At 35.7% G+C, this 24,686-nt stretch overlaps 1 protein-coding gene across 1 annotated transcript in view; it reads left to right on the top strand.

Annotated features, from left to right (window-relative positions):
• Positions 1 to 3,258: 3,258 nt before the first annotated feature.
• Positions 3,259 to 24,686, top strand: part of Mug1 (murinoglobulin 1) — a gene marked incomplete at its 5' end in the record, with an annotated part of 84,676 nt that continues 63,248 nt past the window's right edge. Inside the window, 7 exon segments of the mRNA NM_001173061.1 lie at positions 3,259 to 3,365; positions 5,026 to 5,209; positions 6,288 to 6,447; positions 6,552 to 6,604; positions 8,804 to 8,824; positions 9,081 to 9,249; positions 9,633 to 9,717. Of these exon segments, the coding sequence (NP_001166532.1) occupies positions 3,280 to 3,365; positions 5,026 to 5,209; positions 6,288 to 6,447; positions 6,552 to 6,604; positions 8,804 to 8,824; positions 9,081 to 9,249; positions 9,633 to 9,717 (758 nt within the window).

Here is a 24,686-nt window from a genome sequence, read left to right as displayed (position 1 = left end):
AGGCAAAATTTTGATTCCATTTGCAAGCTATGCATTGGGTGATGAACACGACTACAGTCATCTTCCTCAGAACTGTGGAAGAAATAAAGTTTATGAACCAAGGTACCACAGTTACTGTTCCAAATGTTCTAATCTTTGTTGAAGTTATACTATCCTATTTACAAAAGTAATCTAATTTATGTTTTCTGGAGTTGTGCTGATATCAATAGCAAATTGATAATTATTCCCTTATCAACATTTGAGAATGGTAATAACTATTTTATGAGTCTAACAATATTATTATAAAAAGAATATTATTATCAGGGGGAGGAGTGAGAGACACTAACACCACTTGCTCGTCCCGAGTATATAAGATGACACTACTACAGTCTTACTGAAGTAATCCTTGACATTGGAAGATAAGAATTCAGCTTCTTTTTTAACCAATTATTTTCAGTAATCAATTGTGATGAGCACTTTTTCTGACAACTATAGTCTATGTAATAATTTGCTGATACTCATGATCAAATTAAACTTTGAATCTGAAGCATATAATTCCTTCCCTGTGTTAAGTACATTTCATGATGGTTATGGTTTATATTTCAATGTTGTCACAAAGCCTTATACACTTACAAGTGGAGCTCTGGGGAGGTGAATGCATCATAGGAGTGTGACACTCCTCAGTAGATTAGTCCATCAAAGAGTTTGTAGTTAAATGTGATACTCATCAATGGATTAGTCTGCTGCTAAGTTAGCTCAATGTGATATTGGGAGGTGAAGCCTGGTTGGAGGATGTGGGTCACTGTGGCAATGCCCTGGAAGAGTCCTTTTCCCTCCTCCTCTCTTGATCTTTCTCTTCTTCTTGCTGCTAGACTATGAGTGGTTTTTCCTCTGCCATGCTGCACTCCCTTGGAGCCAGTAGACTGTGGACCTAAACCTCTACAACCATGAGCCAAAATAAACTTGTCTTCTAAAGTGTGGGCTTTGGGTATTGTGTCTCAACACTGAGAAAGCAATGCAAACTATGACTTTCTTCCTGGAGCCCTCTTCAGACTTCTATTTGGTGAATGCTACTATTACCTACATTTTGGGTTTGAGGAACTAAGACATGGGGACTGTAAGTAAACTGGAAGAGTTAGGAATGCAGTCCTGGCAGTCTAATTCCAGAGGCTACATTTTCAATCTCTATGCTGTTCTTATACTTTCAAAATGAGTTTTTCAGAATTTTCATTAAATAAAACCTGGAGTTTTATTTGTAGGGTAGAGAAAAATACTGCTGTCCCAATGCAGTTGTTCAGAAAGCTGAAGCTCAGGAAGAGGTCAAAGCCTACTTCATTAGAAGTTCGTGGCAATGGAGAGGTAGTGAAGCATTCAGATGCTGGTGCCACACGACCTGACTTCTGATGTTAACTCATTCACTTAGAGCTGTGAAATCTGCAGTAGATTACATAATCACTGGTTACTCTGTCTGCAGAATAGGAGCAGGAATCGCTCTGTGATATTGAGAGAGTTAAATTAGGTTACATTAAAAATAGCATATTACAACAGCTCAATAAATAGCAGCTAATGAGTGCAAAATCAGAAGCAAAACAGTCGAATTTCCAGTTTAGTGAGGTACACTTAACACTGTATTCCACAGACCTGATGAAGAAAGGAATCTCAGCTAGTTAGTTTCCTGTCACTGTGATGAAATAATTGAAATAAATGCCTAAGAGGAAGGGGTTATTTTGGCACTTGGTTCCAGCCCATGGTTATTTGGGCCTGCCCTGTTAGGTCTGTGGTGAGGCAGAACATTATGATGGGGAGCAGGTGGCAGAGCAAGTCTGTTCACTCTGTGGTGGCTGAGAAGCAAAGAAAGGGGAAGAAGGACCCAGGTCACAATGTCCTCTTCATGGCGATGTTTCAGAGACCTAATTTCTGCTCATTTAGCTCTATCCCTAAGGTTCTACCACCTCCCAATAGCGCCACCGCCTGGTGATCAAATCGTCAACATATGGACTTGGAGGAATATTTAAGATCCAAACCCTAACAAGAAATGAATTTTTCTACGCTGCATGCCTTGTCTCCAGGATTATCCAATTGCTTCTCCTCTGAATGTTACCTTTGCTTCCCAGTTAGCACATAGCCCACTCTGCCTCCATAGTTTTATTTCTCACCTTTCTTAGCAATTCAACCTTTAAATTTCATCAGCCTTTAAATACCTTTCAGTAGGGAAGGATATGGAAAAATTTGCAATCCCTCTCCTGTGCCTCCCCTTCAAGAAAACTTATTGAAAATCTTTTAAGTTGTGAAATTTGCATATGTAGGCTGTCTCTGTCTTTTGTGTAATCCTTAGTGACTATTTCAGCAATGTGGTTTAAGCCCCCCAAAACTGCAGTATTAGTGAAATAATTTCTGATGGCACAAAGTGGTGATAATGGTAGCTTCCATTTATAATCAAGTATCTTTGATAACCATTTGCTAAACTCACTTCCTAAGATGTAAATATATAATAGAGTGAAATTTGTATTTATTGCATCACCTATCAATCCTACTTCTCTAGGTATTTCTCCAAGAAAAATGAAAAATATATCTACTTGAATATTCATGCATCATGCATGTGGCTTCATTAATAATTCTTACAAACTAGAAACAGCACAAATGTACAGGTAGAGATTGAAGTATAAATAAACTGTCATATGGTTATATAGTAGATGTCTATTCATCAGGAAATAGAAATCCACTACTGATTCAAACCACAAAATGTGTGAAAACCTAAATGCATTTTGCTAAATAAGCCAGATTCAAAAGGCAACACATATTAGGTTTCCATGACTCCACACATACAATGTCATAAAAAGCTGCCCCTAGAGAGACAGAATACACATTATTGGTGGCCAGTAGGGAGTGGAGGTATTGCGAAGTGGCTTAAAAAAACTTTTTGGGGTAATCAAAATACTCCATGTACTGTATCTTGATAGCTGTGGGTAGGTACTGACCATAATTGAGTCCTGGGTGAGCAAGTTATTTTTGATGGACATTTCATAGTTTCTAATTGAGATGATGAAAAAGCTGTGATACACAACTATTCCAGCACCACTCCTGAGCCTGTTTCGATTCATCCTGGGATCACTGTGAGAGCGATGACTCTCAGAGAATGCTTGCCAAATTTTACATGCTGTTTGGAGGTGGAGAACTGAGCTTCCTGTTTGCACACAGCACACTCACAAATAAATCCCTGGGATTCAGGGAGTCAGTGGGGCCAGGTGCCATAAGGAGGAGGACGCCATGCTCTTACCTCTTGCACTTTTCTCTTGCACCATGGGGAAAGGCAGACATGCTCTGCCACATTTTGTTCTCATTTTTCTTGCCCTCCTAATGACAGCAGCCTCAGTCCATAAAAAACCGTGAGTAACATCAGGGCTCATTCCACTGTCATTTTCTACCCGAACCTCTCCTACATGCTTTTTTTTTCCTCCTTAAGTGACAAGTACTAATTATATGTTTTTATGGAATAGTGTAATGTTTTGATATTTGTGTACAAAGTGGATTAATTAAATAACCAATGAACATAATAATACTCTCATTTACATATATTTTTGTGGTGGAGTTTAAAAATATTGGTTTTCAGTAGTTTTGAAATATAGGGTATAATATGCCTAATTTTAATCACCATGATGCCTGATTGATAGTCAGACTCTATTTTGTCCTCACTAACTGAAGCTTTGTGTCCTTTGAATAATATTCCCTACCGCCTCTCTCCAGCCTCTGATAGTCACCATTCTACTTGTTTCACTTAAATTCTTTAGCATCCTTTCCAGCTTTAATATTTCATGATTTTTTTTGTCCTTTCCCTTTTTATTAGTACCGGGGATCGAACTTATGACTGCCTGCTTACAAGGCAGGTGCTTATGCCGCTGAGCTAAATCCCCAGCCCCCTATTTCATGATTTTGTAGAACTGTTTTTTCAGCTTTAAAGTAATTAAAGTAGGATTAACTTAGAGGTGATTTGACTTAGGAAAATGCCTTCTTTTTCATCTGCGACTAAGGCCTAAAATTCCAGGGTTCAAGACCCATTTTCTTGTGCTCAAGCCATTTCAATACAATAATCCTAAAATGAATAGTAAGGACCGGGGGTTTAACACAGTGGCACAGTGCCTTCGTGGCAAGTATGACCTCGTAAATTCAATCCCAGGTACCAAAAAAAAAAAAAAAAGTAAATACCATTATTGTTTGTTAATGGATTAAATATTAGGACTGGACTTCAATCTGAGTCAGATAAACTTTAGGCAATGACTCTTGGGTCCTGGCTCTGTGTCTATTAAATATTGTTACCAGGTGTGCAGGTTTATAGCAAGTTTCAGAATACCCTGACAATTATGAAGTACCAATAGGCCTTATATTTTGTGTCAACAGGAACATTAGCAAGAATTGACACATCACTCCCCCTTCCAGTGGGTTGAAGAACAAGAATATTTGACTTTAGAAGAGGTATAAAGGAAGATAATCTAGTAGTACTTAATATGCTTTAAGAGTGTCAGTCACTGGCTTCCTTACAGACAATTCAAGGACTTTGAATATCTCTAAAGATGGAAAAGAATGCCTCTGAAGTCCAGTTTTGTGTATTCCTCAGTCAGGACTTGGGTCAATTATACAACCCTGAACTCTACTCATGATGACGTGAGTTTAGGTTGGAGACACTGAGGATAAGAAGGAAGCATTGGGTTTTCCCCCCAAGAATTAAATATAGCATTTGAGAATAATTCTAATGGAATATCTTTATGTAGTGAATAATTATTTCTCTTGTTTTGTCTTTAAAATGTAAATTTAGGGGTGTGAGGTGTGGTGGGAAAGTGTAGAAGTATCATGCTATTATCACCTATCTTGAATGGGCCCCCACTGCTGACGCTGCTAATGTGTGTAGATTTCCTTGCCACTCACCACACTGCCATGCTGTCAGCCTGCTCTGTCAAGGTATGAAAGTAAGGGTGGTAATAATTATTGAGATGAAATTATAGTCATGAAAATATATCTCCCCTGTCTTGGTCTGAATTGCTCCCTTTTTAGGCAGTACATGGTGCTGGTTCCCACCCAGCTCTACACTGAGGTTCCTGAGAAAAGCTGTCTCCATTTGCACTATCTGAAGGAGACAGTGACTGTAAGTGCTTCCTTGATGTCCAGTATGGGAAAGAAGAGCCTGTTCAGTGACTTTGAGGTCCACGAGGACTTGTTCCAATGTGTATCCTTTACTGTGAGTACACCTGCTATATATGAGACAGGGGACTGATTTTTAATATCAGAGAATTAATCTAGAAAGGTATCAGTGATCTCAAAGAACACAACATAGAAAATTTATCACAGCCAAAGGGGAAAATACAGATTTTCCCACTCAAACCTGAAGCAGTTAGTAGTTATATGTATGCTAATTTTTATTTAACTTCTACTAAAATTTGGTATTTACCACTAAGGTGTGAACTGAAATACTCTTTCTAATAAAGGCTGAATCTTCAATGTATATTTGATACATTGAATTTATTTCTAGCTTCTTCAGGCAATCTATTTTCAAGATATAGCTCTTACCATTATTAGCATATTAAAAATTCTCCTTTCCATTATTTTCAGGGTTGGATTTAATTTTTAATTAAGATATATTTATTCCACAAAGTTAACTATGTTTTCTTTTTTTAATGAAAAAAGTTTAAAAATGATATAGAATTTGAAACAAATAATAGATTAATAGTGGTTAATAGATGTTGTGCATTTTTATATTCAAAATAGTTGCTCAGATTACAAGATACAGGCATGAAAAAATGATAAAACAATGAAAAGACAAATCATTGTTTTTGATGAACTAATAGAGCTTAATAGAATAGTTATCTAATATATATAATACATATATCTATATCTCCATCTATGTCTATCTATATCTATCTCTATCTCTCTCTCTCCATCTTTTTCCCTTCTTTCTTTTCTCCTTTCCCCCATTCCAGTTCTTTTCTTTTGAGCAGTTTCTTCCCCTTTCACTTTCACAGTGTCTGTTGTACATTTTGGTTCCTGTTTACTCTTTCAATTTTTTTACACTAGGAAGACAGTAGGGTATCATAGGTACTGTTTTAGTCTCATGAAATTTTGGGCTTTATTTGTTACACCTCTTTCTGACTTGCTCTTCTTTACCTTATATTTAAATAATATTCATAGAAAATAAGTAAGTAAATAAATAAATAAAATGCTGGGGCTCACCTACAGTCCTAAGCAGCGAGAGGCAAATAGGTAAAAGGGAAATGCTAAGGCAAGATGATGATGGTTCTTTTGATTTGTTTTGTTCTCAGCTTCCGAGAACCTCATCTCCTAATGAGGTAGCCTTCCTGTCTGTCCAGATAAAAGGACGAACACACACATTCAGTGAAGAGATGGCAGTGGTGGTGAGGAATACGGAAAGCATTCTCATTGTCCAGACAGACAAACCCATGTACAAGCCGGGACAGACAGGTACAGGGCTCAGCGGTGGCTGGCTTCATAGATGAGCTGTCCCAGGCTCATCTGCCCTCGAGACCTGGATCTCTGGGTCTACTCAGAAAGCTTTTCTTTTTCAGTTAAGTTTCGAGTTGTGTCTGTGGATAGAAATTTGCGCCAACGGCATGAGTTGGTGAGTATTTTATGACTGTGTGTCTTTCAGTGCTATGAGTGGCAGAGGGGAGAAGAAAAAAGATGACTGGATGGACTTTTAACTTCAACAAACTTGGAGTCAACTGCAGAATTTTAACTCAAGCAGAAAATCAGGTTGTCATAGAAATGACATCAAAGGGAAGGAGACAATGAACTCTCTTTTGTACCTTTCAGGCACTCAGATATCAGTTAATGCACTGACTGTGTAGGAAGCTCTGTAGTGCCAAAGTGTGAGCATTGTAACACACATGGCTAGGTGCTTCATATCATTTAAGGACACAGTTCCTCAACACTGTTTACATCTCTACTCTTTTATAATTTCACTTACACTTCTACAAAACTATATTAAACTAGGTGTTCCTTCTTCAAGATGAAAATGTTATTATTCACCAGAAGTATCTCTTGTGTGAATCTTTCTCTGTGAGTTCAGGGATGCAATTTGGGTAGAATTATTTTAAACCAATTAAACCTAAGAAAAGCTGATTATAAAAATTCATCATTTGACATTTAAAAAATGCTTCATCTTCCCCAGAACACAAAAATAATCCAGAAGTTTTATACAGAACTTAGAGAAAAAGTCCACTGGAATTCAGTTGCTGTATTATTCTTTGTTGACTTTAACTCAAAATTCATAAAAAATATAAGATTACATCCCAGTTCTTCTAACAGTTCTATTTTTTTGTACCAGGGATAGAACTCATGACCTTGTACTTGCCTTGTTATGCCACTTAGCTAAATCTCCAGCCCAGTTCTATGTTTTTACCCATATTCTCTTCTCTGCTTCCTTTAAAATTAAAAAGTATTCATGTACTAATCAGGGTGAACTCCTCATGCTTTTGGGTCCATCCTATTTTGCTTGTTTATCAACTCCCTAATAATCCTTTTTCTTTCTGTCATCATTGTTATTCCCTTTTATGGGATAATTCCCTGTAGACTACACATAGTTGCTACTGTCACCTATCTTATGAAAAAGTTAAATATGGGCATTTTCATTGGCCTGCTGCCCATCTCCAGATGATAATTCATTTCCCTATCCTTCCAATTGAACACACTCTCTATTTCCTTCCTGCAATATAGGAGAGTAGAAAATAATGCACTTAGCTTTTATAGTCCTCAAATAGTACCCTTTGGGGGCAGGGAGAGTGTTAAAGGTAACTTTCATTTTCATAGTTTACTTTCTGTGGACACTTCAGAGACTGTCATTAATATATAACCAACTGTCCATGCATATTGCCACAGTGCTCTTGTCCAATGATTGTTTAGTCCTTCCCCAGCTGCCCCAAATCCACAGGTCCACATCCAATGTAATCTAAAATGATGTTTTGCCGGCTTTCTCTTCCTTATGGTATTTATGTGGTCCATGGGAAGTGCTCATGACTTCATTGTTTACAAAATCTCTGAAGCTGCAGCCCAATCTCAAGCAGTAGCAATTCTCTACTGCTTTTCATCCATAAGAAGTAGTCAGTAATTTTTGTGTTTACATTCTAGGGTAAGAGTTAGGTGCTGGTTCTTAGTCTGTTCAAGTAAGTGCTCACAGGAATCCATTTTTTTTGGAGAGGGTCTCTCAGTGTAGTTCAGGCTGTCCTGAAACTCACTATGGACCCAGGCTGGCCTCAAACTTGCAGTGATTCTTCTGCCTCAGCCTCTCAGGTAACATTGGGATTACAGGCATGCGCCACCATGCCCAGCTCATAGGAATCCTTTTTGAGTTCATTAGATTGTGAGGGGAGTTTTTTGCCTTTCTTAGGATAATCAGACATACTAGGTTGCCCAACACAGCCCCAGTTTATGTATGTTGTCTAGAAATAATTTCAATTATGACACATTTCACTCTCAAAAAATTTTCTGATTTGTGCAATAAATTACATAAGCACTTTAATCTTATGGCTAGCGATGGACCTCAGTGTACTAGAGAGAGCCTCAATTTCCATTCCTCCTTACTTTTAAAATTAGCAATGTAGTGTGAATTCTCCACCTTAATCCTTGATTTCTACTTAAACTTTTTTTGGTGGTCTATATTACTGTTAACTTTATTGCCTGACAACAATTTGATGAATTTTAACTAAAACTCCCATTGTAACATCTGGTTCTTTTAGTGAATTAGAGTTTGGTGTACCTGTGAAATTTCTGTTTGGTGTATCTGTGAAATTTCTAACATATTGTTTTCCTTTTGTTTTAGTTTCCTCTGGTTTATATTGAGGTAAGAAACTGAAAGCATTTCATGTTCAAAAGAAATCAGTGTACTGAAAATAAATTGATGTTTGGAAAGTCACAACAATATGCCCAGAGATTAAAAGACTGTATCTGAAAATTTCCCACATTCCGGACAACTGATTTGTTATATCCCACACTTCTATTTCTTTCTTTCCAAGTAAAATTATCCAAAACTTCCCATATAATTAATGATTAATACAGCAGTCTCCTTACATGTATTATTGTATCATTTTATTCTGTAGGATCCCAGAAAGAATCGAATTATGCAATGGCGGGATATTACATCAGAGAATGGAATTAAGCAGTTGTCCTTCAACCTATCATCGGAGCCTATTCAGGGTTTCTACAAGATCATGGTACTAAAAAAATCAGGAGAAAAGAAAGAACATGTCTTCAGTGTGGAAGAATATGGTATGGTTTTGGAAGATTGGGAAGAAAAAGTGGATGTCATAGTGTCTGGCAACCAGAGTATGAATCTACTTGAATGTATTTACTGTATATGGATAGGGATGAGCTTCAATTAACTCTATGCAGTACTCTTACCTATGAACCCAGAATTTCATATTTGGGATTTTTGAAAGCAAATTGCATCCCCTCATTTGATATTTTTTATTATTTAAGTGGAAGCTCCTAGGATTTGTTAGAATTAATATAACATATGACTACTCATTTTAGTAGCTTTGTATGGTGTTACCTTACAATTATAAAGTCACCATTTCTGAGCACTGGTTTTTCATTTAACCAACCACAAGAATATCTTGCCCACATGCTGCATTTCTGATATCTTTCCACAGTACTCCCCAGATTTGAAGTGCAAGTAAAGTGTCCAAAGGCAGTCACATTTCTGGATGAAAAAGTGAATGTTACAGTGTGTGGAAAGTGAGTTAATTTTGCTTTCTTTCTCTACAAATTAAAAGATTCTCATATATTTAAAATGTTCAAACGTTTGTTACTAGTATATGTTTATAACACAATAATTACATTCTCTTAAAGAATTGGTTGTATCATACAATAATTACATTCTCTTAAACAATTGGTTGTATCATTTTTATTTCCTCTTCCATCATTCTTCTTGAGGTCCTTTTCCAATCTACATATAGTCTACTTTCCTGGTTCCTACTATATCTCTTTTATTTTGTCCTTTAAATTACTTATGTTTTGGGTTTCTCATATAAGAGAAACCATGTGATATTTAACTTTCTTTTTTTAAAATTTTATTTAAAAGTAAAAAGTGAAAAAATAAAACAAAACAAAGTGGTGCAAGGGTACAAGTAATACATAACTACAAAAAAAAAAAAAACCAGTAAGAAATCACCAGTTAATAGATTACACATTATCATCTTATAGATAGTTGCTCAAGTTTCAGTATCAAAGCATACAAAGTGGTCATTCAAACAGTGAGACTGCAAACAGTTGTGCTCAATGATCCAAGCAAAAACATTAATATGGTCAGCCATTTAACACCCCTAAACACACTTGCAGTTGTATCCTTTAGAGCACTTTTTTTTCCTTTCTTTTTTACAACAAAATTTACACATTTTGGGTTTTATTACTCCTTAGTTCTTATTACTTTTTTTGGAAGAGAATAAAGTGAAATATGGCAAAACAAAGCTGTCAGTCAAAGCCAAGGATAGACATAGCACATTATGTAAAAACAGAGTCCAAGGTTATCAACAATGATTACAATAATGCCTCTTGCTTCCTTAAAAAGAATTGTCTACCTCATTAGGTATTATAAAGTTAAACAAAACAGTAGAGAACAAGACCAATACAACCTAAACCTTGTAAACATTACAGGACTTCCAAAGAACATAATAGTCAAACCAGAATGGGCATCATAGTGAATCTTATTGCCTTTAAAATAGTTGCCTATACCCTCAAACTTGATACTATCATACAGAACGGAACAGAATCTAATCAGTCAAAACAAGATAGTGGGAGTATTACAGGACTTCAAAACATGTTAATAGGAAATCAAATAAGTTACTATAATATATCCTGCTAATTTTTTTGATTTTTCCCCTTAATTAAAAAAATCATAAAAAATAACTAAATAATTTTTCAATGAATAAGGGAGAGGTTGAGATAAAAGAGGACATAAAAACATAACAGTACAGGTCGAAGCATGACAGTTTCAGCAACCTAGTGCTTCACCACCAAATAACCCGACTTAATAGTAGTTACCATAGTGTCCTTTTCCTTGAAATATTTGAATAAAACTTCATATACTATCGCTTCACACATATCAAGTCAGTGTAAAACCATTCAAGCAGATGAAAGCATTGTAGGGTTTTTAGAACCAGCTAACAGATAATGAACAATGGTTTCTATATTATCTCTGTGCTTATAACAATTTTTGTTTATACTATCACATATAATAACATCCAGCAAGATACATCATGATACAACCAGTGGAGACAGAAGAGCCATAGTTTGGTGGGGCTTCAAAACAAATCCAAAATGTGTAAATTTTGTTGTAAAAAAGAGAGGGAGGGAAAAAAAAAAAGAGCTCTAACGGATATAACAGCAAGTGTGTTTAGGGATGTTAAATAGCTGACTATATTAATGTTTTTGGATCATTGAACACAGCTGTTTGCAGTCTCTCTGTTTGAATGTCTACTTTGTATTCTTTGATACTGTGATTTGAGCAACTATTTCCAAGATGATAATATGTAATCTATTAACAGGTGATTTCTTACTGTTATGTTTTTTTTTTGCAGTTCTGTATTATGTGTAACCTTACACTGCTTTGTTTTGTTTTGTGTTTTTCTCTTTTTCCTCTTAAATTAAAAAAAAAAAACCGGATGATAGTAAATTATCACTAGCTATCATGATGACTTATTTTCTTCAAATTAGCTGTTCATTTCATCACAGGCATTAATATCAAGCAGCCCAGAATAAAGCCATTCCAACTAATAAGTGAAAACTTTATATGGCTTCAAGGCCACATAATGGGGAATCATGATCACCACATACTTTTATATATTTGAATCATTACTTACATAGAGAAACTATTCGGTATTCACACATGCGAGATTGATTTATTTCACGTATGAGTATGGTCTCAAGCTGCACCCATTTATTGATAAATATCTCAATACGATCCTTCTTTATAGCTGAGTAATACTCCATTGTATAGAAATAACACAACTTTTTTTATCCATTCCTCAGTTGGTGGACACTTGGGTTGTTTCCAATATCGGGCGATTACAAATTGTGCTGCTATAAATATAGGTGCACATATGTCACTGTGGTATGATGAATTCAGTTCTTCTGGGAGTATGCCTAGAAGTGGAATAGCTTGGAACAAATGGGACTTCCAATCCCAGCTTTTTGAGAAATCTCCAGACTGACCTCCACAAAGGTTGTACCAGTCTACACTCCCACCAACAGTGTAGGAGAGTTCCCTTTTCCCCACAGCCTCTCCAGCATTTGTGGTTGTTAGTTTTCTTGATCCTGGCCATTCTTTCAGGAGTGAGATGGAATCTCAGTGTGGTTTTAATTTGCATTTCTCTAATGAACAATGATGATGAACATTTTTTCATATATTTATTTACCATTTGTATTTCTTCATCTGAGAAGTGTGTATTCATCTCAGATGCCTATTTTTAGATTGGAACTTTGAATTTTGGGAGTCTGAGTTTTTTTTAATTCTTTATATGTTTTAGACAGAAGTCCCTTGTCTGAGAGAGAGTTCACTAAAATCTTTTCCCAGTTTGTGGGTTTTCTTTTCACTATGCTGGAGATTTCGTTTGACATGCAGAAATTTTTAAGTAAGAAGTGGTCCCAGTTATTGATTCTGGGAAGTATTTCCCGTGCGGAGTCCTGTTCATGAATTCTCTACCTACTTCTATGTCTTCAAGGTTTCTACCCAATTTCTCTTCCAATTCATTTAGTGTTTTTGTTTTAATATTCAGATATTTAATCCATTTAGATTTTAATTTAGTACATCGTAATAGACATGGGTCTAGCTTTAGTTTTTGGCAAATGGAGAGCCAGTTTTTCCAACACCATTTATTGAAGAGTGTCATTCTTCCAGTGAACCTGCTTGGCTCCTTAGCAAAGATAAGGTGGTTGAGTGTGTTTGTAGTTGTGGTTGTATCTTCTAATCTATTCCATTGATCTTCGGATCTGTTTTGATTCCAGTACCATGTTGATTTACTGTTGCTTTGTAGTATAACTTCAAGTCAGAGATTTTGATGCCTCCTGCCTCGCCTTTGCTGCTTTGAATTGCCTTTGCTATTCTAGGTGCCTTCTGGTTGCAGATGAATTTTAGGAGTGATTTCTCTAGATTTATAAGGTATGTTGATGGTATTTTTATTGGGATTGCATTGAATCTGTATAACAATTTTGGGAGAATGGCCATTTTCACAATGTTTGTTCTTCCTATCCATGAGCAAGGGATGTCTTTCCATTTTCTGAGATCATCTTCAGTTTCTTTTTTCAGCGTATTACAATTTTCCTTGTATAGGTCTTTCACTTCTTTCATTAGAGTATTTCCTAAATATTTCATTTTTTTGCTTACTAGTGTGAAGAGTGTGGTTTCTCTTATTTCCCTCTCTGTGAATTTATTGTTCGTGTATAGGAATGCTATTGATTTCTGAGTATCGATTTTCTATCCAGCCACATTGCTGAATTTATTTATTATATCTAGGAGTCTTTCAATGGAGTTTAGGGGGTCTTCTATGTAGAGTATCATGTCATCTGCAAAAAATGATAATTTAACTTCTTCTTTTCCTATCTTTACCCCTTTTATTTCTCTCTCTTGCCTAATTGCTCTGGCTAGTACTTCCAGTACTATATTAAATAGGAGTGGTGATAAAGGACCTCCTTGTCTATTGCCTGATTTTAAAGTAAAGGCTTTCAATTTTTTGCCATTTAGTATGATGCTGGCTGTTGGTTTGTCATAGGTGGCCTTTATTATATTGAGGTAAAGACCATCTATTCCAATTTTCTCTAAAGTTCTTATCATGAATGAATGTTGGACCTTATCAAAAGCTTTTTCTGCATCTGTCAAAATACCCTTGTGATTCTTATTTTTGGCTTTATTGATATGGTGGATTACATTTATTGATTTACGTATGTTGAACCACCCCTGCATTCCTGGGATGAATCCCACTTGGTCATGGTGTATAATATTCTTGATGATTTGCTGCATCCTTTTTGCCAATATTTTATTGAGGATTTTTGCATTTGAGTTCATGAGGGAGATTGTTCTATAGTTCTCCTTTCAGTTGGGTCTTTCTCAGGTTTTGGTACTAGGGTAATATTTGCTTCCATGAATGACTTAGGAAGGATTGCTTCCCTTTCAATTTCATTGAATAGTTTGAGGAGTGTCGGCATTAGGTCTTCTTTGTATTTCTTGTAGAATTCTGCAGTGAATCGATCTGGGCCTGGGCTCTTCTTTGTAGGTAAGGACTTAATTACATTTTCAATTTCATTAACAGAGATTGGGTTATTCAGCAGTTTTACATCCTCTTGATCTAGCTTTGTTAGTTCATATATTTCTAAGAATCTGTCTATTTCTTCTGTTATCAAACCCTTGAGGGTAGATGTTTTTGAAACAGGTGTTGATGATCTTCTGTATTTCTGTAGAGTCTAAAGTGATTTCACCTTTTTTGTTTCTTATTGCATGAATTTGAGCTTTTTCTTCCCTTTTTAAAATAAGGTTGGCTAGTGGCTTATCGATTTTATTTATTCTTTCAAAGAACCAACTCTTTGATTCGTTGATTCTTTGGATTGTTTTCTTAGTCTCTATTGCATTGATTTCTGCTCTGATTTTTATAATTTCCTCTCTTCTTTTGTCTTTGGGCTTGACTTGCTCTTCTTTTTCTAGCTGTTTGAGGTGTAGCATCAAGTTATTTATTTGTATTTGTTCTGTTTTCCTGATGTGGGAACTCAGTGCAATAAATTTTCCTCTGAGGACATTTTTCATTGCATCCCACAGATTCTGGTAAGTTGTATCTGCATTTTCATTTGGTAGGTATTATTTCATTCTTGTAGGTATTGTTTAATTTCTTGTGTGACCCACTGATTACTAAAGAGTGTGTTATTCAGTTTCCATGTGTTTGTGGGATTTTTGCTGTATCTTTTATCATTAATTTCTAATTTCATAGTGCTACGATTCGATAACATGCAAGGGATGATTTCAACTCTTTTGCATTTGTTTAAATATGTTCTGTGAGCTAATATATGGTCTACTCTAGAGAATGACCCATGTCCTGCTGAGAAGAATGTGTATTCTGATGTTTTTGGCTGGAACATTCTGTATATGTCTATCAATTCCATTTTTTCGCAGGTGTAATTCAGTTCTGTTATTTCTTTGCTCATCTTCTGTCTGGTTGATCTGTCCCTTGGTGTCAATGGCGTATTAAGGTCTCCTGTTACAATTGTGTTACTGATAATTTGAGTTTTCATTTCTGTTAACAGTTATTTTATATAACTGGGTGCTCTGGAGTTTGGTGCATATATATTTAAGATAGTTATCTCTTCCTTTTGGAGTTTTCCCCTAACGAGTATGTAGTGACCTTCTTTGTCCTTTATGATCATTGTTGGTTTAAAGTTCATGTTGTCTGCAAACAGAATGGCTACTCCTGCTTTTTTTTTTTGGATTCATGCTGCATGAAGTATTTTTTTCCATCCTTTGACTTTCAGTCTGTGAGTATCCTTCTGGGTTAGATGGGTTTCCTGTAAACAGTATATGGTTGTATTTTGTTTCTTGATCCATTCTGCTAGTCTGTTTCTTTTGATTCGTGCATTGAGACCATTTACATGAATAGTTAGAAGTGTTATATATTGGTTTATTGTTGACATGTTATCTCTCTGATGTTGTATCTTTATCTTTCTGTTCTGTTTAATTATCTCCTTTGCTTAGTGGTTTTTTCCTTTGCGTATCTAAACTGTCTCTCAATATTTTTTTTGCAGGGTTGGCTTGGCATTCATGAAGTTCTTCAGCTGTTCTTTGTCATGGAAGTACCATATTTCACCATCAATTTTGAATGATAGTTTTGCAGAGTACTTCAGTCTAGGTTGGAAATCATTTTGCTTTAGGATCTGGAATACTTCACTCCATGCTCTTCTTGACTTTATTGTTTGTACTGAGAAGTCTGCTGTAATTCTGATAGATTTTCCTTTATAAGTGATCTGTCTTGTCTCTCTGACAGCTCTTAATTATCTATTCTTGTGTTGCATTTCTGGGATAGTGATTATTATATGTCTGGGTGCAGTTTTATTTTGGTAATGACTATTTGGAGTTCTATAGGCTTCACTGATCCTGATGTCGGTTTCTGATCTCATGTTTGGGAAATTTTCAGCTATTACTTCTCTAAATATCCTCTTGATGTCCTTTATGTTGTCCCCTTCTTTTTCATTCATCCCTGTCAATCTTATGTTTTTCTTTACATCATCTTGCAGTTGTTGAATTGTTATTTCCTGATTCCTTGTTATTTTTAAAAGATCTTTCCTTTCCTGTTCACTAGCTGCAATCTTGTCTTCCAGGCCTGAAATTCTATCTTCACTTTCATTGATGTGGTTTTTACAGCTTTCAGTGAAGTTTTTTATTTCCTGCATATCTCTGTGCATCTGCTTTATGTATTCTGTTTGTTTCTTATATTGCTCATCCAGAGATTCTATCTTTTTGTTTAGTTCATCCAATTTTTAAACTGTGTTTTCTTTAGATATATTCGGAATCTTTTTCATTTCTTTTATCATTTCTTGTTTTACCTGGGAGATTATTTCGAGTTTGAATTCCTTTAAAGCTTCCTGGAGTTGCTTGTTAATTTCAGTAGCTATTATGTCTGATATTTGAGATGTATGGCATATATTTTCTTTTATATACATCGCTCCTACGGTTTCTTGAGATGGGCTGGAGGTTCGAGGTTGTAATTTGCTCTTTCATTTTGTCATTTTCCTATGTTTCTATGTTTCAAGTGTTATTCGAAAGCTTCCTCAGGCTCTGTTGGAAATCCACTTCTATGTTCGCAGCTCCTGGGACTCTGGCACCCAGTTCCCCCAGGCACCTGGGCCTCTGGAACCAATGGCCGTCTTCTGCCTGTTTAGAACTCTGTACTTCCAGATAAGCTGGACTCCAAGGACACTGTGCACCTGCCTGCTTGCTGGAAACTCCACAGTTCTCCGAGAGCAGCCAGGAATGGGGAGGTGGATGTCGGCGTCTCAGACCCACTAGCCACTTCACTGTACCTGGAAGCCTGGAGGGTCCCGAACAGTCTGGGCTTGGGGCAGAGTGCACTGGGTACTTACCACAGGCTGTAGGACTGCTGGAACTGGTGATGCTCTACTGCTTGCTGAGAAATCCACAGTCCTTCAGACACATGGGGAGGCAGGTTCAGGCTCCCCAGATCCAACCAGCCTTCACTCTGCACCCAGCCGGTGCAAGATTCCCAAATAGACTGGGCTCCAGGGATAGTGTGCGGCAATATTTAACTTTCTATATTTTATTTTTTTCACTTAGCATTGTAGTCTCAATATCCATCAATTTTTTTCTTTAAGGCTAAGTACTACTCAGTTTTGTATATATACAATTTCTTTATCAATTAATATTTTCATAAACATCTGGCCACTTACTCTAGTTTAGTTATTGTGATTTGTGATGCTGTAAACATGATTATGCATGTATCAATGTATAAGATGTCTTTTAACTCTTCTAAGAAGATATCCAGAAGAGAAATAGCTCCATCAAATAGCATTTCTACTTTTAATTTTTTGAGGAATCACTATACTGATTTTCATAGTGACTGTACTACTTTACATTTCCAAAAATAATATGGAAGAGTTCTCTTTGCTTCATAACCTGGACAGCATTTGTTTTTTGATATCTTAATGATACATTCTGACTAAAGTGGACTCACACTGTTATTTTGACTTTCATTCTCCAATTGCCAAATACGTTGAACATTTTTTTCATATACGTATTAGCCTTTTCTACATCTTTTGAGAAATGCCTATTCATTTAAATTGCCATTTTTGATTGGGTCTTTTATTTAATTTATGTACATATTCCAGATATTAGTCCTCTGTCAAAGGAGTAGCTGGCAAAGATGTATTTCCCCCATTCTGTAGTTTGTCTCTTCAAACTTTGTTTCTGTATAGATGCTTTTGAATTTAATATAACACCATTTGTTATTTCTTGGTATTTTTTTTTTTTTGCATAATTGTGTTTCTATTTAGTAAGTCCTTGGTTGTACCTGTCTTCAAGAGTTCTCACAGTTTTTTTCTTCTATAAGATTCAGTGTTTGTGATTTAGTATTTATGTCTGAGCCATTTTGATTTGATTTGGCAGTGTGAGAAGTATGGATTTAGATTATACTTCTGCATGTGGATAACCAGTTTTCTTACTACACTCTGCTAAAAAGTCTTTTTTAGCATCATCAAAAATCAGTGAGTTGAAGGTGCTTGAGGTTGATCATCATGCCGTTTCACTGGTCATCACATCTTTTTGTGCCAGCATCATGCTATTTTGTCACTGTAGCTTTGTAGTGTAACTTGAAGTAGGGAATTGTGGTGCTTCCTTTTTTGTTCTTGTAGCTCAGAATTGCTTTGGCTACTTTAGGTCTCTTCTGCTTCCATGCTTTTTCCAGCTATCATGGTTTATGTTGGTGGTCCCCAGGCCTCATGCATTTGCATTTTGCATTTCTGGTTGGTTCATTATCTAGCACTTGGATTGGTGATGTTAGTGTTACACCCACCTAGGAGTGGAGCCAGCATACAATGTAATGGCAGGAAAGAAGGTGTGTCTTGCTCTCTCTCTTGCTGATTTCCACCTTGCTGTTTATAGCCACCATGAACTGTGGCCCTGCCATGCCATCCTGCCTTGGAGCCAACTGTGTATGGACTGAAACCTCCAAAAACTATAAGAAATAAACCTTTCCTTTCCTAGCTTTGGGCATCAGATATTTTGTCGCAGCAATGAGTAAAAAGTAACTAAGACACAAGAATTGTTACAATTGCTGTCAGTATTTTGATTGGGCTTTTATTAGATCACATGCAATTTTTGGTAACTTGGCCATTAGATAATATTGATTATGGCTATCTAGGAAAGCGAATGTCTTTCTGTTTTGTGATAGTCTCTTCAATACCTTTTTTTCAAAGCAGTACGGTTGTCATTCTAGAGATCTTTCATTTCCTTATTTAGGTTAAATTGTAAGCATTTAGTTTTTTTTTTTCTGAAGCATTTGTGAGTGTTATTGATGTCCTGTTTTCTTTCTCAAGTGGGCTCATTGTTGATGTACAGAAATGGAATGTGAATTGTTTAATCACTTGCAAGAGTATTGCCGTGGAGCTTTGATGTGCTAAATGTGAAAGATTGTGTTCTGTGCAAATAAGGATAGTTTGATTTCTACCTTTCCATTTTATTTATTTACTTTTTGCCTGAGTGTTCTGATTAAAGGTTTAGTACTATACTAAACATTAGTGGTGAGAGTAGACATTCTTGTTTTTTCCTGATTTTAGAGAGAAACACTCTCAGTTCTCCTGTTTAGTATAACATCGCCATTGGGGTTGTCATTAATTGTTTAGTTTGAAGTAAGGTTCTGTACTTATTTTATTCAAGTTTTAAAAAAGAATTTAAAGTCATGAATGAATATTGGATTTTGTCAAAGGCAATTTCTTCATCTATTGAAATGGTCATGAATTTTTACTTACTGCTATGGCAACGATTACTTCTTGGAAGTGTCTTCCAACTGAAGCTGGCTTTTGGGTTTTGAGTCTGCTGCAAGATCCTACTGCTTCAATTTTTTTTTGGAATGAGAAGTTGCTCTCTACTTTGTCTAGCCCCTGTTTATTTGGCACTGGATGATAGTAGTTTTTATGATTGTTAGGTAATCTTAATCTTGATATACCAAGAACAACTGATTAGGACAATTATGTCACTTTGATTATAATGGTCCAAATACCAGTAATGATAGCATCACACACAATGTAGAAAATGACAGACTGTGGTAACTGTTAATTTGCCAACTTTAACTGTATAAACTAGATTCATGGTTATATAACACAATCTAAAATGAACCAAAAAAATTGTACATAATAAACAAGCCCTTCATATGGCAGCTTAGCCTCAGGGGAGAAAATTTAAAATTGGTTAGGAGAAAATAGAGAAATAGAAGAAAAAGAAGAGACTAGAAGCAAACCTAAAATACAAGGGAAGATCACGTAAATTTTGGGAATCTGATGGAAAAGACAGGCGGGAAAGAGAAAAGAGAAACAAAAATTAGAACAGCAACAATAACAATGAACAGAAGCCATATTCTCACTCATAGAAAAATAAGAACAAACAATCAAGTAAAAACAAAATAAAACAATAGACAAGAATAGACAAATTAAAAAAAATGAAGAAAAATGTCCACTTTGAGGTTGTCTTTGGTGCCATTGTAGATAACTTGGGCAGACAGTGGCCAGATTCAAATTTCTTAATCCCAGGAAGCCGGGTGTAGCTTTATGGTGGGGAATGTTATTTAATTTTCATGTGCAGTGAGTCTGCACCTCTAGTTCCACTGATACTGAGATCTGGCCCTGAGATTAGAACAAGACCTATTAAGCCTGAAGCAGTTCCTGTGCCTCCTGCCAGCTTGAACTCAGCTCCTTGATGGCTCAAACTTGGCTCTCTGTCCCCTTGCTGGGTTGAAATGCCCTCCTTTAGCCAGACATTGGGAATTACTTAATGGAACCAGCAGCTGCTCAGCTGACCTACCTTCAAGATGGCTGCTGGTCTCTTGTCCTCTCCTGAGAGACATCTGAACTCAAATAACTTACTACAGTCCACTGACTTCACTCATCCATTCCACTAGTATGTGTCTTCTTTGGAGGCCTCTGAGGTTCCTGTAGTCACCCTGTGTTTGCAGATTTGAGTCATCCCTCTTATGCAGTGAGTACTGTCTGCCACAGTTTCTCTCTTCACTCTCCCTGTGGACTTCAATTCTTGCTTCAGATCCTTTCTAGTTCACAGAGATCCAGTTCCCTCCTTCTCTTCATGCTGCCATATTTTATTGTCTGGACACCACATCCCAGGGAGGCTGTTTCCCTGTCACTCTGCTATATTCCAGAAATTTCTCTCATTCTTTTGGGCTTGGCTTTATAGGATACTTACTGTTTTTCTCTAACAACTTTCAGTATTTTCCCTGTACTTTTTGGGATTTTTTTTCTTTTTATCAGTACCGGGGATCGAACTCATGACCGCCTGCTTGCAAGGCAGGTGCTTATGCCACTGAGCTAAATCCCCAGCCCCTGCTTTTTGGGATTTTTGACTGTGCTTTGTCATGGAGAATTTATTTTTTGGTCATGTCTATTTTAGATTCTATGTTCTTTGTTTACCTGTAATATTTTTAGTGAATACATTTTTATATCTTTTTTCATTCTCTAATCTTTCTATATCTTTTAATTCTTAGGTTGAATTTTTTGAGTCATCTAGCAGATGTTGGATTTAGTTTACATGGTGTCTTATTGCTTTTAGGATATTACTGAGTATGTGATCTATCAACTTTGTCTTCTAGTTCTAATACTGTCTCTTCACACTGGTCAGCTTTGTTGTCCATACTTTCAACAGAATTTTTTATAGTTTGAATTTTTACTTGATTTATCTTCATGATCACTAATTATTTAGTACAGTGGTCGTTTATATTTCTTACTGTTATTATTGTGTTTAATTCAATCAACTTTTTGTGTCTTAATAATTATTGAACATTTTATTGATTTAACCTTTCCCTGTTATTTACACACTTTTTGAGCTTGCTAATATCTTTTGGATTTGTTTGTTTGTTTCTTCATTGATCTCTTCAAATTTCTTTAAACCATTTGGTTTTTTGAGTTCTTTGCTGTGAATTACTCCACGTTAAAGCCCATGAGATCCATTTTGAGTGAGTTTAAGGGGGTCAGTTTTGGAGGTATCTTTCTGTCTTGTTTTCTCATGTTTCTATTGTTTTCATGCTGGAGGATCAGTTAGGATAGAAAAACTGTTGCTATTGTGGATATCTCTTTAGTAAATGTATGCTTCCATTTGATGTGGCATTGGCTTTGTTATATTTTGGTATTTATATGCTTGTATATAACCTACTCAACAGAAATTTAAAATGTTTTGTATGACATCATTGTACCACCATAATAATATACAAATACCTAAGCTAACTTTTCCTTTTTAAAATTTTATTTTGAAAGCAGTAAAAATGCAACAGCACAAGACAGAACAAAGCCAATGGAGACAATGCAGTGAAATTGGTACAGGATTTCACAGTAGGATACTGGGATAGTAGTAATAGCTACTATGATATATCTCTTTAACTTCACAATAGTTGTCTAGTCAATTAGCTATAGCAAAATCAAACCAAAACTAGAACATTATAAGACCAATTGAGATTTTTGAGATTACTGAATAGAGCAAAAGAAGCATAACAAAACAAACAGTGAAAACAACCTTTGCCTTCAAACAGAAGATAGAAGAAAATCCCCCATATTTGCTATACTGCAAATGGTCATCCTCCCAAGAGATGCTGAGACCTCTATCCTCAGTATAAGCTACCTCTTCTCAAAAAACTTCCTTTTCATGACAATCTTTATTATTCCTCATCAATTATAATTTCTGCTTTACATCATTAAACCAAAATAGCCACTGTATCACTTGAATGAAAAAGCAAGTTAGGGTAATTTCAGTAATGACATAGATTTAAAAATGATGAAATGAATGGTTTCAGGCAACAGTACACTCTGGAGAAGTAAAATATACTTGTCCTAGCATGCAAAGACATTCAGGAAACAAATGTGGCATTGCAGTGACCCATCATTGTGTTGAGACAGAACGTAAATCTCAGAGATCACAGTTCCTTGGTTCAAGTATAGCATCTATAACTAAGTCACTTTAACTATAAGCACATTTCTATCTTGATTTCATGCTTCATTCACATATCAGAAAATATTGGTCTCAATAATTACAAATTGCTATTAAAGCTCACAGGAATGGAAATTCAGAACAGAGCTATTAGATTTAACTTACACATCTCACTAAAGAACTAACACTAAAAACTTCAGTCACCAATTCTGTTTTAAAATTCTTTCAAGATTCTAAGAGGAATAAAGAGAAAGAGCAGAAAAGAGATATAATAGACTAAAGGAGAAAGACTGAGAGGTTTTTAATGAGTGATTATGTCTATGCCTTATTTTCAATTAATATGAACCATGTTCCAATAAGACTTGAAGGCACAGACAGCTAAGAACTAAGTTGCCCAAGTTAAAATCTCAGCTCTACGACTTTACCAGATGAGCAGCTTTATTGGGTTATATAACCTCAGAGTGTACCTCATTTTCCAGAACTCCAAAATGGAGAAAGTAATATCATTTCCTTCAAGGACATTAACAAGATGAAATTATGAAAAGTACTCAGAAAAAATTTTATTCATAGTCATTTACTTTAGCTATTGTTATTATCATGAAACTACTTGGAGTAAATTTATTTATTTATTTATTTTTATTTAAGAGGAAAAAGAGAAAAACACAAAACAAACCAAAGCGGCGTAAGGGTACACGCAATACAGAACTACAAAACAAAACAAAACAAAACAAAACAAAAAACCATAACAGTAAGAAATTACCTGCTAGTAGATTACACGCTATTTTCTTGGAAATAGTTCCTCAAATCACAGTATCAAAGAACACAAGGTGGACATTCAAACAGGGAGACTGCAAACAGCTGTGTTCAATGTTCCAAAAACATTGATAAAGTCAGCTATTTAACACCCCCAAACACACTTGCTGTTATATCCGTTAGAGCTCCTTTTCTTTTTTTTTTTCCCTCTCTTTTTTACAACAAAATTTACACATCTTGGATTTTATTACTCCTTAGTGCTTATTACTTTCTTTGGGGGGGGGAAGAATACAGTCAAATATGGCAAAACAAAGCTGTCAGTCAATACCAAGGATAGACGTAGCACATGGTGTAGAACAGAGTACAAGTTTATCAACAATGGTTATCAACGTTGTCCCTTGTTTCCTTAAAAAGAATTGTCTATCTTATTAGATATTATAAAGTTGGACAAAACAGTAGAGAACAAGACCAATAAAACTTAGGCATTGTAAACATTACAGGACTTCCAAAGAAGACAATAGTCAAACCAGAATGGGTGTCTTAGTGAATCTTATTGTCTTCAAAGTAGTTGCCTATGTCTTCAAACTTGATACTATCATATAGAATGGAACAGAGTCTAATCAGTCAAAACAAGATCGTGGGAGTACTACAGGACTTCAAAACAAGTTAATAGGAAATCGAAAAGAGTTACTATTTATATATCCTAATTTTTTTGAATTTTTTCTTTAATTAAGACAAACATAAGAAATGACTAAATAATTTTTTTTTGAAACAATAAGGGGAAGATTGAGATAAAACAGGACATAACAATATAACAATAGAGGTCACAGCATGACTGTTTCAATAACCTAGTACTTCACCACCTTATAACCTGACTTAATAGTAGTTACCATAGTGTCTTTTTCCTTGAAATATTTGGGTAAAACTTCATATACTCTAGCTTCAAATATTTTCATATCAAGAAGCCCAGAATACAGCCTTTCTAATTGATGAGTGAAAACTTTATAAGGCTTCAAGGGCACCTAATGGGGAATCATGATTACCACATATTTTTATATATTTGAATCATTACTTACATTAGGGAAACTATTCGGTATTCACACATGCGAGATTGATTTATTTCACTTATGAGTATGGTCTCAAGCTGTGCCCATTTATTGATAAATATCTCAATGTGATCCTTCTTTATAGCTGAATAATACTCCATTGTATAGAAATACCACAACTTTTTTATCCATTCCTCAGTTGATGGGCACTTGGG

This window comes from Cavia porcellus, unplaced genomic scaffold (assembly GCF_034190915.1).
Source record: "Cavia porcellus strain 051 isolate PalLab524CR breed Dunkin Hartley unplaced genomic scaffold, mCavPor4.1 scaffold_27, whole genome shotgun sequence".
Taxonomy (NCBI): Eukaryota; Metazoa; Chordata; class Mammalia; order Rodentia; family Caviidae; genus Cavia; species Cavia porcellus.
Note: the sequence above shows the minus strand (reverse complement) of the source record. Positions and strands in the feature narration are given on the sequence as shown.